The sequence below is a fragment of the Ruditapes philippinarum genome, unplaced genomic scaffold (assembly GCF_026571515.1).
Source record: "Ruditapes philippinarum isolate M1 unplaced genomic scaffold, ASM2657151v2 ctg2665_1_1_1_1, whole genome shotgun sequence".
NCBI lineage: Eukaryota > Metazoa > Mollusca > Bivalvia > Venerida > Veneridae > Ruditapes > Ruditapes philippinarum.
The window spans coordinates 70,196-88,107 of record NW_026862957.1 but is presented as its reverse complement, the minus strand read 5'-3'; the positions used below and the strand labels follow the sequence as shown (position 1 = coordinate 88,107).

Below are 17,912 nucleotides of genomic sequence, written 5' to 3'. Positions count from 1 at the left end.
GTATCCCCGGGGGCGGCCACAACAACGCGCCGAAACATTTGCCCAGTACAATAGTGACATCCAAGATTGTGAGATCTGCATGATCTGAGAGCATATTTCATTGATTCATGCGGTTCGATCCTTCATTACCACTGTTTAATATGTTAATATAGTGTGTTTTCCATTGTTTTTTATCGCTGATGTACCTTAATCCCATGCGTAAGTAACAGGACCTTTTGCTCTTGTCGCGATGACAGGCGACACTTGTATTACTTTTATTTGCTTTAGCACCTATTTGTTCTTGAGAAATTGCATGCAATAATTAAGTGTTATGAATTGTCCTAATTTTTATTACCCCAATTTGTACTAGGTTGCAATTGACATAGGTTCTTTTCGAGCTTTAAATATTTTTAATTTGCAGATGTTCACAACCCATCCTGGTCAGGTCTGGCTGTCTTTCTTCACTGTTGTGAGCGTGTATTTAATAGGTTATCTATACTAATTACTTAATGAGCGTAAAAGATTTGAAACAATTAATAGATTTCATGGAACATATTTACTTTAACTAATATCTTTATTGCCCCAAATTACATTTCACAAATTCAGTAATGGTTTAAGCTTTTTGTTGGATTATTTTGCCAGTGTTTCCAGCATTACACAATTTCTTTCTGGTCATTTTGCCCAGTCCAGCTATTCTGTCAGTTAAGTTGTTTGTTCTGGGGTATTGGTTATTGTATTCAACAATTACTGAGTAGATAAATAACATTGTTTATAATTACACATGTATTTACTTTTTTTTTAATGAAAGCCACTTTTCATTATTATCTGTCAATACAGAGAATTTGGTGTGATTTTGTCAGCCAACATTTTGTTATCAATTAGTAGACTGCTGAAAAAATTGTTTATGGTGATTAGTTTTGACCAAGTGAACTTTAGAAATGCATTTTGTCTTTTAATTGATTGTAAGTTTGTTTTTTAGTGCCTTATTATGTTCTATTGTTAATAAAATCAGAGAATCACAAGTTTTAATTATGCAGATAAAAGGCATTAATTTTTGAGAACAAAAAATTATTAATATCAAGAGATTAGATGGAATCTTGAAGATGCTATAATTTTATTACAATTATAAATATTTGTAAATTTAATGCCACTATAGATTAAAACCAGTATCATTAAACAGTTCGTAATAGAAATTTTTGACTAATGGCTAATGACATCCAGAGTTTACATTTAATGAGTGAACAGTGAAGTCAATAGTTTATCTTGCATAATTCCTTTCATTTTAATGATTATGTACTTTCATTTATGAACGAATAATCATGCTCATGGAAATAACCCAAATTTTTCGATTATAGTTGGCCCGTTTTTTTTTTATGTACGTTATTTACCTTCAATTTGGTAATTAGTGTGGTCAATACCCTTTTGTTAGTCTTATTTGAAATTAAGTTCATTCGTAATTGACCCTGCAAATAGGCGATGTCTTTAAGTATACTGTTATTTTGAAATTTAAATTCGGGTGTGATTTTCCAATTAATATTGTTTTCACACCGAATTAAGTAAGGGACGATTTTAATACTTTTGAAATGATCAAACTCACTTCTCTATTGTTTAATAAAATTGATTCTTGCAATTACCAACAGTTGGGTCTTATACTAGCCAGAGGAAATTTTGATCTTGGAATGATTTTCCTTTGAAAAATTAAAGAAAGTTAACTTTGATGCTGATTTTGTGTAATTTTAAACAGTGTTAACATACTAGAAGGTGTTCTTTTTCTAGCTAGGGAATGATACTATTCGTTGTGGATTATAAAGATTAACGAGTGGGAAACTTTTAACTCTAATTAATTCTCCCTTTAATAGTTTATGTTTAATTTATGTGTAGATCATTGTCAACTATAGCAAAAATAAAAAGTAAATTGATATACTTTCAAATTTTAAAGTTTTATATTTGGATGGTGTTCACTAGACTAAAATCATCAAAAGAGGTTCACAATCATTATAAATTAGCTATTCTTTATTATTTAAATATTTATCTTTTTTATGTTGTTTAAAGTAATAAAAGGTGCAATGGAAAATAAATTTTACAATGAAAAAGTGAACTACAACTTGTCAACTCAAAATTGGCAATAAATTGTGCTGACAAATATAATTTGTTATAAATCTGTACTGTTTGTAGCCTACACCATGAATTATAAACAACAAATAGTCTATTTAAAATTATTTTATATTATATTATTATTTATATTATTATAATTATGAATTCATGATTGTTTATTATTATCATTACTTAGATCACTCTTATTATTATTATTATTACATTATCAACTCATTATTATTTTACTAATTTATTATTATTATTATCATCATCATTAATAATTTATTTTTATTATTATCAATTCATTATTATTACTATTAATTTATTGTTATTATTATTTTTATATAATGTTTCATTAATAATAAAATTTACTATAATTATTATCTAGATATCTTAACTCATGTGACTGATGTTGTGTATGAGTCTCTATCTTTAATTATTTGTGCATTATTAATTTATCATATTTTATTTACTGTGATTTTAACCCCTTCAGAACTATTTGCTTTATTATGCTAGTATTTTACCTTGAACATGGCCGAAATAGGCAATGTATTCACATCTATGATAACAAATTACTGAAATATAACTGAATAAATTAATTTCGTTCAACTTGTAGATCTAAATAGTTTCCATTGTAATATGTATAAATAAAATTTACGGAATCCTCAAATTGTAAGGACTAATTATACTTACTTAAATCGTACCTTTTTCATATGTACTTATCTGTCAGGGAGTCTCACCAAGACGTGCTGGATCACCTCGTTTTTTTCCCATTTCCTACGACCCAGTAGTTTGTTTGTCGTTTATCAATTTTCCATCTCGTTCTAGCAAAGAAGTATAGCATCTATTTTGAAGATTAAAGCAATAAAATTAAGATATTTTAAACTGTTAGCTAATAATGATTTATTTTGAACCTGTTTGATTATGAACTTTTTCCTAATTCAGGAACATTAGCACATTAACGAATATTTTTTTCAACCTTTTTACGCCATTGAAATAGCAAGGTGCACTAGACTAGCTAGTTTCGTATTCTTTATGTAGATTCTAGATCTATTATCATTTTTTTAAGTTTTCTTTACAGCATATTCGTACTCAGTAATAACCGCGAATAATAATTAGATAGAGGTGGGGTGATCCATTGGGATGTATATAATTTGTCAATTTACGACGCGTCAGCTAAAGTAGACCAGTAATTCACAGAATAATTCACAACAATGAGATAATAGTTTATTAAACTGTTTCGACACAATCGTTTGAAGATTCTAAATCTTGAAATTTGAATAAAAAAACTTCTCTGTCCATATATATTCGCTGCTTGATTCAGTGTTCCATGTAAAAGCATGTTCCACCAAAGACATCAAGAACAAATCCGCTTCAATCGTGGAAAATATCAACAATAATGCTGCTTATAGGTTACACAGAAAATCACCGACGTCTTATCGATTCATATCTAGAAGATATTTACTATCGAGTTGCTGTTTTGATCAGCGATTTTTTTTTTTTTTTTTCAACAAAACTTCAAAATTTTCTTCCTTGTTACAATATTCGACGCCAGCGTTAAAAGGATATGACGTAGATACAGTACCGTACGTCATAACCAGGCAGGGTATAAGTTGTTCCCCAAAATAACAGAGACTATTCTATAGAAAAATAGTCATCATTGGTCGTGATACGACAGACAACCATAAAATAGAAATAAAGTATTCTTGTTAAATCTGAACATGTTAATATCATAAAGTACGTCAAAAAACAATTATGTTACTTGTTAATATAATCTTGCATACTTAGTTGTATATTTTTTTAATAATTTTTCGAAAGGGTTGATATCTTATTCACGCCATGTTGACAGAAGGGCCATAACAGTTCACATACTGTTTCGCTTAATCGTTATATCGGGGTTGTCTTTGCCAACTTGTATTTCCATTTGCAATTTTGAAGGAAACAGTATATGATTAAGAAATCTTTAAATCTAAAATGAAATAGATATTGCTGTAATTAGTGATTACACTTATTTGATTTTGTGCTTAGCGATACTTATTCGTAGATGATAGTGTATACGGTATTAGGGAAAAAGTTTTGATGATATTGTCTTTTCTATCGTTATTCAAAGTTCTTTTACTTTAAGTTATATTTTGTTAAACTAAAAACAAAACTTGACATCTATCTATTAAAGAGTATAAGGTAACATGTAATGGAATATTTTATAAAAGATATTGACATGTTAAATAATGTTGTTTCAATAATCTCCCAGTCAATTCTAGAAATCTTGTAACATATACACTTAACAAATCTTATAAGTGTGCACGTATAAAAATCAAATTTTCTCAGATACTAATAAACATAGATCTCTGAAATTTTAACCAAGTATAGTGCAGATAGGTGCAATGATGGGTATCGATTTTGATGTCAGGGCGATTCGTACTTGCTGAGAAATAGCGATGTGTGCAATATTGCGCGAAAACCGAATTTCACATTTCTGTAAAATGTGTATTTATATTGGGTGCAAAAAGGTCTAAATCTCTTGATTTCACTAAAATACAAACATAAAACATAGGATCACCGATAGGGTATAATACTACAATGAATTCCAGGGCATTATGTCACTGTGATTTTAATATTTGCTTTATTGAATTTCAGTAAAAGACTGGTTTATGTCGATCTCCGTAACGCGTTGTACCCAGTTGCTAAAGCAATGCAAACACGATTTTTTCATTAATATGAAAGTACCAAGAAAGTTTGTTTTTAGTTTTAAAGTAAAATCTTAGTCAATATGTTTATTTGAGAAAATATAATGCAAATTTATTTTCAAAATGGGCGCCTGAATTGCAAATTCCCTTGCGTAAAACTTCTAGACGGCCATTTTTCTTTCAATTGCGAAAATTCTGCAATAAATTTATGTTTTTTGGATGTCTTTAATTTAATAGAATCCTTGATGGTCAATAATAACTTCATTTAGCGCCAACCTGTCACCCTCATGTGCACTTTGTTGTTTATGTCATGTCACGGATGAACGCACACATCAAAAATAACCGTTATTTCTGAATATAGCATTGTAAAATTAAACCATTCAAACGATGAATTCCAAAATTTGGGTAAAAAATGTCAAGTAATAAAAAAGTTATTCACATTTAAAAACTGCACAGTTATAAGTTTTGTTAAGTGTAATGTCTCAAGTGAATATTAGACGTTAATATAATAAAATGTTACAGAACAGAATACTATGTTGTTATTTTAAATACTGGTTTAAACGTTTAGAAATGTTTATACATAAGTCATTTGCTCCTAAAAATTAAATTCTGTAATAAGGTATATTAAAACATTCTGGAAACAAAATGATCACTCGGAAGCATTAATAACAACAAAATAACATAAGAATTGCAGACTCGGTTTGATTGATAATGAATAAGTGCAACATTCCTCACGCCCCTAGCACCGGCTTGAGCGGTACTCAATTCTCAACACTTAATAGTGTTGGCATCAATGATCCCGAAGGACCAGAAAATATAACAACACTGATGTGAAGTACGGGGCAACCTTTTTAAGGCTGCCACACGGCACTTGACACCTGCTGTTGTGAAGTACAAAATTCTGGAAATAAAATGATCCCTCGGAAGCATTAATAACAACAAAATAAAATAAGAATTGCAGACTCGGTTTGATTGAGTCTGTACATGAAAATGTCATTCTTTTTTTTAAATGAAACAAACATTTTGTAAGGCAACAGTTAAATACATTTTAACTTGTTATCCGTAACTAGACAAATAAAGTGTTATCCCGTCTAATCGCTTTGATTATAATCACTAGAAATGTATTTCAGGCGATTATTGTATTATAATATTTCATCTTGATCTTTTATCTAGTTTATTACCAATACCCAATGAATATTTCTTCATTTACCCAATCATAAAATACAAAAAAAAATATTGTATGTCTTTAATATACAATATAAACCATAATGATTGCCCAATATAGTTATTGTCAAAAAGTGAAATATATAATCTTACTTGATAATTAAAATATAATGCAAGCAAATACTGATATCACCATAAACTAACCTGCAGCTTGGGTAATTGTACTAAAATATATATGAAATGTCCACACAACTATTATAAAAGTATTCAACATATCTTCTTACAAACTTTAGCTTTAATAAAGTGATGAAATTTGTATGTCTATCTTCCTCAACTTCTCCACAACACTTGTTTATTAATCTTTTTCAAAATTGTGTAAGTAGATCTAAGTAGATTATAACATTGAATAAGATTTTCACCTTTTTTGGAAAAATAGAAAAAAAATGTATATTTTATTGCATTGCAAATTTATTTATTATTCTATTCATCGACATATTTATTGAAATATTTGAATGCAACATGCACTTCACTAGTTATGGATGTGCATATTAAGTGCATACGTCAATATCCTATGGAATGAATTGATAAATAGATACACGATAAGCAAGAAGACTTGTTTGATGATTCTATAGACAATTTAATGACTGCTCTCAATTAGAAGATTAACCTTAAACACAATCTTAGTAACACTTGATTGACGCAAATGTATCAAGATAAAATGTATGGTTATCTCGCTCAAATCTGAAATTGACTTATCCATCTGTCAACCTGTTGTAACTAGAGACTAACCATGTGTTTTTAAACAGTTCAACAGTTAAAGATTTCAAAGAACTAGAGCAATATAAAGAAAATAATTTTACGGGGAAAATACGATACTGAAAATATACTAAGAAAATGACAACTTTACACCAGACCTTTAAATTGTGCATGTATGAAATAATACAATATGGCTAGTGCATGATTAGCTCATAGTTTGCAATAATGAATGTAGCTTCTATACTTATGACAAGTTTAAAGTAAACCCGTTTCCAGAATTATAGGTTTCATACTAAAACAACAGCAACACACAATTTTTTTCCACATTTGCACATATATATTTCCTTTCTTTATGAACTACTTACAAACATGTAATATACTTTACTGATGAATTGTCATTCATATTGCATCGTCTAGTGTACATAATTTGTCAGTTTGTTTCACACTGTCTATGATTTAAAATATACATGTAACAGACTCAAAAATATTCATACTCAAAATAATATATAAATGTCAAGTGTTAAAGTATATAATTGTCATTTTATAAAGAAAGTATGATTAAATGCTGTTTTTTGTTGTTGTTTTGTTGTTGTTTTTTTAAATGTATGTTTCATATCTCATACTTTGTGCACAACTTGAATCATTTTTAAAGAAAACAAAATAGACTACCAGAGTTATTGTCTTTTGACATTATATTGATCGGGAGACATTTTAAATTTCATTGATCTTTTCCAAGTTTAGCTCGTTGACTTTCAGTAAAATATCTTTATTTCAGATAGTTATTGAAGCAATCATTAAAAATTTCAGTACCAGTGAAAGGAACATTAAGTTCAGAGAACATGACATTTAATTTCTATCATTTAAATATAAGACATCTTCATCAGCTTGATAAAATACAGACTCATGATCATTTACATTGAAAATCATCTGTGGTTAGCTTACATTTATCATTTTCAAAAACAGTGGCTTTTAACATTTTCCAATATAACCTAGCATTACAAAGCCTTGCATTTTCTAATCTTTGTGTTTGTTCCTTATTATAAATAAATTTCTTTTTCCTAATCGTATTGTTATAATTACTACGACCTTGTACAATTGACCTGAGGCCAATTTTAGCCTCTCACAGGTACATATTAGTAATCTTCATACCGACCACCTTCAAACGCCCAATATCCCCCGATGTATCTTTCTTATAGGGTTTGGGGGGGGGGGGGTCGCCGAAAGTAACGGGTAAAAAGACTTTGTTTAGGTCAAACTTGTGAAGAATGAATTCTTTTATTTCACAGACAGCCCATGCACGAATTGTTACTCAAATTGCTATAAGAATTACTAAGTGCTAAAACGTCTACATGTTAGCATCACTACTATTATGTTTGATTTGCATGAGATCATTTTAATTAATTAAACACGTTTTTAATTTAACCGCTTTGTATAATGATTTACATGCATTTGCTGAATCCTCTTTAAGATAAGTATATTACATTTGAATTTGCGATAAAAATAGGGGGGGGGGGATAACACATAAGCTGCGAAAAAATTTAATGCTCAGACTTATTGACAAGAATTATATAATTAAATAAAACATAAATAAACACACCTACTGAGGATTCGAATATGCACAGCTATTATTACATGAAATACCAGTTTGGTAGGTCATTTAGAGTTATGAATTCGGAGAGAACACATTTCTTGGCCCTGAATTTCTGCAATGGCAGTCGATCGACAGTGGAGGAATATATAATCAATTTATGCTAAGCAACTCATGATTTAATAGTATGATTTTTTTTTCAGCAATGATTTGATTATCGTTGTGCATAGGTGTCTTATATCTCACCGATGTACCACTGACCAATCAATGTACCTCTATTTAGTACAATGAGGTCGGTCCGTATATCCAAACTGATGCATTCACAGCAATATTTCGGGCTTGAAACCTTTCCCCAGCTCTATATCATAGCGATTGCCATGTCAAAATAGCTGATGTAAAACACTTGGAATATCGGTGTATAAGGACAATAAATGTCTGTGACCCCACTAAAAGAACAGAAACACACGCGGTGCATGCTTTACGTGGCCCGTGGTAAGGCCTTCCCGATGAAACTTTCGTCTTATACTTCGGTTTGGCCAGTCCAAGCTCACTGCATGATTACGAACGCTGATGCCGTACTAGTCTAGTTAAAACAAGGGCACGTCAACTCAGGATTATGCCTACAAATTGCACGTTTCCACAGGACATAGAGCAAATTCGACAATGTAGTCTGTGTAGAACGATGTAGGACCATAATGAAATACGTAGGACAAACGTTCGTTCACGCAAGACGTAATAATACCCCTGTCACACCAAGCCAGTACGTACTAAAATATGTAGTCTCAATTTTTCGTTTTGGTTTTTTTAGGGATTTCGTGTTTCTTTAAAAAAAAGTCAAACAGTGCGGAAACGGAATGATCGTAGTTGCTCCACAACTGTGGGCCAACTCAAAAGTTGTTGGTGCCTTCCGACGGACAGCTAACGTACTGAAAACGAGACGAAAGATTTTTTAACTGAATTGCCGTAATTCGATCATGCTAGAGACTCGCAATTACGTGTTGAGGTCGCACGAAGATAGGCAATATGTGTTAACACCAATCTGTCCGTTATTTGCTTCTCCATCCCTTTCGCCACAGACAGACGTAACGCCAATGCCACACGTTCTTAATACGTCGTTTTTCAGTCTTAATACAATAAACATTATGATTTCTGCTCATGTTTGCAACACGTTTCTATCCAATTTTTAATGCGCTCTTAAGCAGTAATTCGGTCTCAGTACAAATCAAATAGAAGTGAAAATTGGCTGTTTTTACTGGTTCGCCTTAGATAATCTAGCAGCTGTTAACATGCTAATAAGTTAACATGCTAATAAAATGATTTATTCATTTTTTTTGTTTGAAGCAGAACAAGGTCATAATGAGATAATTGAGCAAAAGATCAAACAAACAAAAAACAACAATAATCTGACCGCACTAGGGTCGTGATGAGACGTGGTCAAAACGTTTTAAACTGGTCGTGTTGCGAACTTTTATCGTGCGGTTGTTAACGTAGAAACTACTAACACAACGGATTTAAACTGACTGTAGACGGGATTTAATTAATATATCGTAAACGATGTTAAAGGGTAATTTAACCAGAATTAAACGGGCTATAGAAGGAATAAAGACGTAATGGTCGTGTCACTAAGGGTTTATGAACTATTTTGGATTGCACAGTAGATTATTTCCGTTTTATCAGACAGGTTGAAACTTTTAGGAACTAGTTCGGTGTGACAGCAGCATCAAGTCATTTTTGACTTGGTAAAACCCATTTATATGATTTATCCTGTGTGAATGTTAACTAAGGACACTATCAAGATTTTTGCCGGACGTCAATCGTAAACATACAGTGTGGCCAAGGCTTGAAGTTTAAATCGATATACAAAATCAATATACATGATATATTTGCTAGGGTTTTTACGTTGTTTGAAAGTACTACCTGTATTATTTATTGAATGTCATAAAATATTGGAATTCTTTGAGGTTTCAGTTTAACCGATCGTGACACCGGCTATAAATCGATCGAGATATAGGCAAATATTTCAAAATATCATAAGGTTTAAACTTTGTCACTATATTCAAGAGAGCTTACTTTTTATTAAGTGTTGAAAGATCATTTGGTACCTTTTATTCGGAAAACAGGAAAATGGTTTGTTGTTATTTGTTTTCTTTTTACTTCTAGTAATTAATTAATTTAGTATTAGAACAACTTTAAACATATCAGTACATTTAAAACTTAGTTTAAGGGTAATAAAAAGTCATCTTATTGACTGTAGTCACGGTTTTTGTTCAGGTTGGCAAACAATAATTTAAATCTGGCAAAAACAAATTTTAATTTTGTTTTTGTTTAATTCATTTAATACGTTATTATATATTATATATATATATATATATATATATATATATATATATATATATATATCAGTGTAAAGAGATAAATTAAACGTTTTAAATTTCATTCTGTCGGTGAAAGGAGAGATTTAAGCATTTAATCATTCAAGCGCCTTGTCCGGTATTAACCAGAATACGGTATTTAGAGTGATGCTCCATTTTTTTTCTTTTAGCAATCGGAACGTCTTCGGCTATTATCTATAATAGATGGTCCTTATCCGAATGGCCAAAAAGTTGCGATTCTCATGCAAAATGGCGGGTTTGTAATACTATGTCGTGGCCACGAGTGACTAAGTCGTTGGAACGAGATAGCTAAGACGTGGCCACGAGATGATTTACCGATCAGAATACACTATATATATTATGAATTTTTTAAACTTAACATCTTAACAAGTGATATGAAACAAAACCATTACTAAGACAGAAAGGCAATATTCGCCCCGGAGTTTAGTTTTGTGAAACAGATATGCATATGGTTCGGGAATATTTATGGACGAATATGTATAATAAATGTATTACCAGGAACATAATTATAAAATCAACTTATATTTCATTATAACACTATTTAGGTCATGTTACTGTCGACCACCGTTGAGCATGAACTAAGCTTGCTTGTTGTGTTTGTTTCTTTACTCAATATTAAATTGTTGAACCTATAATATAACTTGGTTAAATGGTGGATTTGATAAATTAAATAATCTCCTCTAATTTCAATGCCTGTCATATACATACATGTACCGTACATACCATATTCTCTTGAATTACATGCTCAAGTGTATAATAGTCACACAAGATGTACTAATTTGATTATTTTCATATTCTGCTTTAACACTTACAATCATTTTTGTTTAGTCAGTCTCAATTTTTGACATCTATTTCATGCTAATATCAATATGTTTCTACATTTGTTTTCCTTCTTAGGCAAAATATAGCTTACTTTAATGACAGATAGTGATTATTATATAACAAAACTTTAATATAAGCCTTTGATGAATATTTAAAATTGATAGATACCTTTGAATATCTGATACATAGCACTGGCTCACAAAAACATTACGTTCAAAATCATATTGAATGGGAAATAGCAGGTATTGTTCTACAAAAGATTGTTCTAAAATACTTTTGAAGCCTACTTCATACAGCCAACTTCATATATATTAAATGTAAAATCTTGAACGCCTGGACTGTCTTCATGTATTTGACAGATATACCTGGTTAAATGTCATTATGTTGAGTCTGAGATACAATATGCTAGTTGGAAATCCTAATATGTTGGGTGAAAATCCAATTGTTAGCACAGTTATTGAAGTGTTGTGTTGTGTGCTGATTACATGTTTTTCAGCCAAGTCAATGTATTGTCGGCGCATAAGTCGTAATGTTCAGTTCTATAAACGAACAGGCATGTGGTAACAAAATAATGTTAACTGAAAAAGATATAATGTGAGGTGTTTTTGTTATAATGTTCGGTTACAATAATACTGTTTGGTGCTCTTCTCATTATGTTCAGCCATGAAAACAAACAGTTGAGTGGAACTATCATTTTGTTTGGCTGAGACAGTGTGTTATCGGTTGATACTTTCATTATTTCCAGTTGCAATGACATGCTGTTGGGTGCTTTATTCAGTCTGTTCAGTCGTGCAATAGAACTGTCAAATGGCACTATCATTATATTGTGTGCTAATTATATCTTCTTTAGTTTAGTCAATGTGTTGTTCGGTGTAAAGGTCGATATGGTCAGTAATTAAACAGAACTGTTTCGTGGTACTATCATTATGCTCAGATTATATACTGTTCGGTGCACAGATCCTTATGTTCAGTAGTGAACACAAACTGGTTGTCTGATACCGTCATTATGTTAAGTTCAGATGATATACTGTACGGTTAAATGTCATTATGTTCAGTTAAAATGATATGCTGTTGGGTACAACTGACATTATGTTCAGTCATGTAAATGAACTACTATTAGTTAGTGTTGACATAACAGTGTTCAGATGTAATAATATGTCGTTATGTCGTGCTATTTTATGTTCAGGTAGAGTTATATGCTCTTGGGTGGTTAAGCTATCGTGTTCACTCGTAAAAATGAACTGCTTAATGATATCATCATTTTAATCAGCTGCGATAGTTTGTTGTCTGGCAGTAATGTTATTATGCTTGGTAAATAAAACATGATGTTCTCTGGTGAAATTGTTACGCTTAGTCTACTTAATGCTATTGGTGCATTTGACAATGTGCTGAGTGGTCATACAATTATGTTGGGTTCATTCAGATATCTTTGGGTCAAACATCTAACTGCAAACAAGATGGCGGGGAACGGAACGCACGCCTGTCACGAGCCCTTGCAGAAATTAGGCATTATGCGTTAACAATTAAATTTGTACATTGATAAATCACAGATAATATCAGTAGCTATTTTTTCACTTTGAGATACGACAAAAATGTCTATGTAGCCCAAGATTAGTCAAAATTTTATCCATCAAAACCATTAGAGAACCCGACTTGTTCCGAATACAATATTCACAAGGTGAACACATTCCACAGATGTATGTATGCACAACAAAATGAAAGATCAACCGACCACTGTCAAAAACAACTATTACATCATAATGACTAAGGATAAAAGTATCATTACATAAAGCTAATTATCTTAACAAAACACGTATAAGGACAACTAAACTCAACATGTCTTTTCCTAAACTGCACAAAATGACAGTGCCACAGAACAACATACTATATGAACTGAAAATAATGACGGTACTACCAAGTAGAATTCTATTTTAACTTCGGAAAATTATTTAAGAACCGAATATCATATCGTTCAACTGAACATAATTACATTGGTAGTACAGTATATCATCTGAACTTAAATCAGACAACAGTTTGTGTTCAACACTGAACATAATGACCTCTTAACCGAACAGTATATCATCTGAACTAAACATAATGAAAGCACCAAGAAACATTTCTTTTTCATAACTGACCATAACAGTTCTATTTCATGATAGAACAGAATGAATATAACACCCAACAGCATATCATTGCAACTGAAAATAATGAAAGTATCACCCAATAATACACTGCCTCAGCCAAACAAAATGATAGAACCACTCAACTGTTTATTGTCATGGTTGAACATAATGAGGAGAGCATCAAACAGCATATTATTATAACTGAACATAATAAATGTAACACCCTACAACATATATTTTCAACTCAACATAATTTTGTTACCTTATGCCTTTTTGTTTTAAGAACTGAACATAACGACTAATGCACCCGACATTACATAGACTTGGTTGAAAAAATTGTAATCAGCACACAATATAACACTTTAATAATTGAGTACATTGGGATTTCCACCCAACATATTGGGATTATCACACAGCATATTGTATCTCGGACTCAACAGAATGACATTTAAGCAGGTATATCAGTCATTCTACACATAATACAGTCCAGGCGTTCCATAATAAAAAAAGCTCAGCAATTCGTTTGGTTTCTGTGCCTAAACAGTTATTGTAAATGAATAAGCCTTTCTTTATTTTCCTTACAGAATACAACCCACGGACAAATGGACCTTGCCGGTATACTCTTGTGCCGCCTCATTCCCAAAATGAGCTCAGTGCACTTGTTGTTTCGGGTACGTCGATTATAAAATATCATTGAAATATATTATATTAAGTTGAAATAGGGAAATGCTTTTATAAGCTAGTATATCTATGGCGTTGTTATTATCTTTCACGCTTCAATTAATGTTGTATTTATAAACATCAATTGCTTACATTCATTGACAGAAATCGGTACTTTTTTACTACTTATTGTTGTTTTAAAGTATTTGTTTCCGATGAATTAAGGAAACATGAAAAATTGCCTTTAACATGATTTAATGTAATAAATATCATTATGGCTAAAGAGCAATAAAATTAATTAAAAAAATACATGTGTGAAAATGTATTTTTGTGACACTTTATGTAAAACATCATTCAACCAAAAACTTACCTTAAAACATTCGAGTATAGCCTATTCAAAATATCTTATATTTTAAAATAAAATGATAATTTAAATGCCAATTATAATTTTATATGAATGCATCTTTTTGGCTTTTATTTTCAACAGTTGTAAAAAAGATAAATGGTAAGAAATGTTGTCCAGAAATGATAACACAGAAATTTAAACATTAAAGGAACATTAATCATGTTGTTTTTGTCGGCAATGCCTTGATTATATTGAAAATGGGAGATGTTATATATGATTCTGATCATTCTAAAGTCTAGATTCTTGGCATTTTCAGATATAGTAACTGTAAAATACTCCTCTATGGTTATAATTCGATCTTTTATTGATAATTAGGTAAAATTTTATAACATTTGTAAGTAAGCATTATATTGAATGATGTTTATTTTATATTCATTTATGTATTCGTCATAAACAAACTGCATGGACCATTGGTAAATGTTTAATTGTAACCTTTTCTTTACAATGTTTTTTTAAATAGGTTCATTTAATAAAGTAATAGTTCTTTTAGAATTCAAGTATATATAAATATTAACATAATCACTTTTTTACATCTAAAATTTCTATGCAAGACATAAAATATATATTTAACAGAATACCTGTCCATGAAAAATAGCATAGTCAAGTTTTTTTTACTTTTTGACAGTACGTGTAGTTATACAAGTTCGTGATGTATGAAGTGAAAAAAATAATTCTTACAAAACCCTGAAGGGTATAATAGTTCTAAAATGGTGATATCTTCAAAGCATACAGACTGATTGAATATATTCATGTGGAATAATACAAAACACTTACCCTTATACTTCTAGAAATATTATCTATTCAACACTTGAAATAACATAAGTTCAAATTAAAATGACTTGTAATTGTTGCCAAGATATATTTTAAAGATTAATCTTTATCATTTATGGTCTTTACACATTTGTATTAATTCCAAAGATATTATTTGACAGTCCACTCTTTTTTACGTCATTGGTTTGAATTAAGTGTTTTAAGTATTAGTGTCTTATGACGTTATTTGTGTGGTTTACATGTTTTCAACACCTACATTTAAATAGACAAAACATTGCATATTTAAAGTGACATTATGCCTATCCAAGGGTATATATTGAGTGAACGGTTGATTATCAAAATAAATTTTCATTTTGCCATAATTCCTTTTAATTTAATAGTTAAATTCGCATTAACAATAAATAACTCAGAAACCCCAACGAAATTTCTGTAAAATCCATTAGAATTTACCTATAACGCTTAGTTTATAAAAAGAGTGGGGCAGTCTTATTAGATTTTAGGCATATTTATAATTTTATTCTAAACATTTTCCAATATCAACTGTTGGTCAAACACTATTTGTCAGTCAATCTTTTGAAGTATAAAGTCAATTCAGCTCCACTTGACTATGAAAATATGAGCATAATGTCACTTTAATAAAAAAAATTTGAATTGCATATAAAAAGTTATGATTTATTACCAATAACTTTGATGATGATGCCCAAAAAAACATTATCCTTCTGTATTTTCAGGACAAAGAAAAGACAAAGGTTGTTTACACTCTGTTATAGCACTAGGCAATAATCCTTGTATGTATATTAAGTTTTAACATTTTCTTTTCTTGTATTTTATTAATTTCATATATAGTAAATGTTTGTAATTAAATAGACTTTTATTTAGTTTTATTATTCTAATGCAAGTATTGAACATTTATTTATATCAGACAAAGTCAAGAAACATTTGATTTCAAAACAACCAGTATAAGACGTACATAAATCTTATGTAAAATGCCAAAAATCAAACTTTTTGAGAGATGTTTGAAATTAATTAAGTCTTTCTTAATACAATTATTTTAGCTGGTATCCCGTCAACTGGTGGATATTGCTGGTATGATGATATTGTGACCCTTCATCCACAAAATATCCTCAGTGAACTAGTCATTTCCGGTATGTTGATAACATAACAATGCTATTTATTTTACATATGAAATTCCTTTTTTTTTCAAAATTATTAGATGTAGAGTTTCTGGGGATGTAAGATAAAAGTCTTTTAGATGAGTTTCACGTTAAAAGACTGTTACTATGCTCTAACAAAGGATAAAAATGTTGTACCCTTCATAGAAAGTTTAGACTCAGTAAAGTTTTCTTTATATATTTTGAAAAGAAGTTGACAAATGAACATGTTATGTCATCAGTTCCAATACATTAATTATTTTCATTTTCTGTTATCAAGCAGTCCAAATTTCATTCTGTATTTCCTTAAAGCCATTGCCATCTTTGATTCTTTCTAATCTGCTCAATCTTTTTTCTTATTTTTCTATATTTTTCTCTGTAGTAAGCAAACTATTCTTTTTCTACCATTTACTTTTTATGATGATATTTAAGAATTGAAAAAAGTATTTAAAAGTTATAAAAAAAATGATTATGTCTCTTTATAGCAATTATATCTTTATATTTGTAGGTAACATTCACAATCCAGAAATTCAGCAGTTTGTCATGTATGGCGATAAGATAGTAAAGTTCACCAGAAGCCGAATGTAATGGTGTGGGGCCGTTCCAAGTTCATTTTTTTATTCATGGAACAGATCATTTAAAGATGTTTTTCATATTTAAAAGTGACATTTTAGTTTCCATCAATCTAAGTGTTCTGGTTCATTTTATTTTAATTTAAGATATGATTATAGAAAATAAGGTCATTGTTATAACTGATTTTCACCAGTATTGGATCAATAAATAGTAAAACATTCAGAAATTGTATGTTTGTATTTGGAAAGACATTTCATACAAAAAATATAAGTTAACAATATGAAGTTCATGTCGGTCATAAGGGGTTAGTTTGGGAGGGATTAAAAGGGTTGTTTGGGTATTAACTTGTAATATTCTGAATCACTTATGAGTATGTATGCCTACATAAGTCAAATATCGATGTGTATTTGCTTGTTTGATTGACAGCATTACTAACACAAAGATTTTAATATTGTTAACTGTTATCAATCTTTTAAATCGATATATTATGAATTCTTACACAGATACATGTATATTTTAAATATGATAGATTGACTGCCACTCATGTTAAAACCAAGCTTAAATTTAGAATTGATAAATGTTTAAATATGTTCCCAATTTATTTGAGAGCTGCGTATTCATTTCGCATGCCATACACTGTATAATATCGTAGTGTCATAGCCTACTTAATTGTATTAATTAAAGTTAAAAATAGATAGTGACATTATTTCCGATCCCCACCCCATGAAAGTAATACGGTAGCACG

General features: G+C 30.3%; 1 protein-coding gene across 2 annotated transcripts; it reads left to right on the top strand.

Moving 5' to 3' along the window:
* The first annotated feature begins 10,185 nt into the window (after window positions 1-10,185).
* LOC132720763 (uncharacterized) lies at window positions 10,186-17,707 on the top strand. 2 transcript variants are annotated; one of them, XR_009624385.1, is made up of 5 exons: window positions 10,186-10,395; window positions 14,191-14,277; window positions 16,175-16,231; window positions 16,499-16,588; window positions 17,103-17,705. XR_009624385.1 is itself a non-coding variant. In XM_060704975.1 (5 exons), the coding sequence occupies exons 1-5, from the start codon at window positions 10,845-10,847 to the stop codon at window positions 17,180-17,182; spliced, it is 366 nt and encodes a 121-aa protein (XP_060560958.1). In that variant the 5' UTR covers window positions 10,810-10,844; the 3' UTR covers window positions 17,183-17,707. The 2 variants fall into 2 exon arrangements, 1 of the variants encoding a protein (XP_060560958.1); XM_060704975.1 differs by lacking the exon at window positions 10,186-10,395 and adding an exon at window positions 10,810-10,896 and having other exon boundaries at window positions 17,103-17,707.
* Window positions 17,708-17,912: the final 205 nt, after the last annotated feature.

Coding starts and splice junctions, on each gene's coding strand:
- LOC132720763 (XM_060704975.1), top strand. CDS start 10,845: ATGGTCCTTATCCGAATGGCCAAAAAGTTGCGATTCTCATGCAAAATG. Junction 14,278..16,174: donor CAGTGCACTTGTTGTTTCGG/GTACGTCGATTA, acceptor CTGTATTTTCAG/GACAAAGAAAAGACAAAGGT. Junction 16,232..16,498: donor AGCACTAGGCAATAATCCTT/GTATGTATATTA, acceptor CAATTATTTTAG/CTGGTATCCCGTCAACTGGT.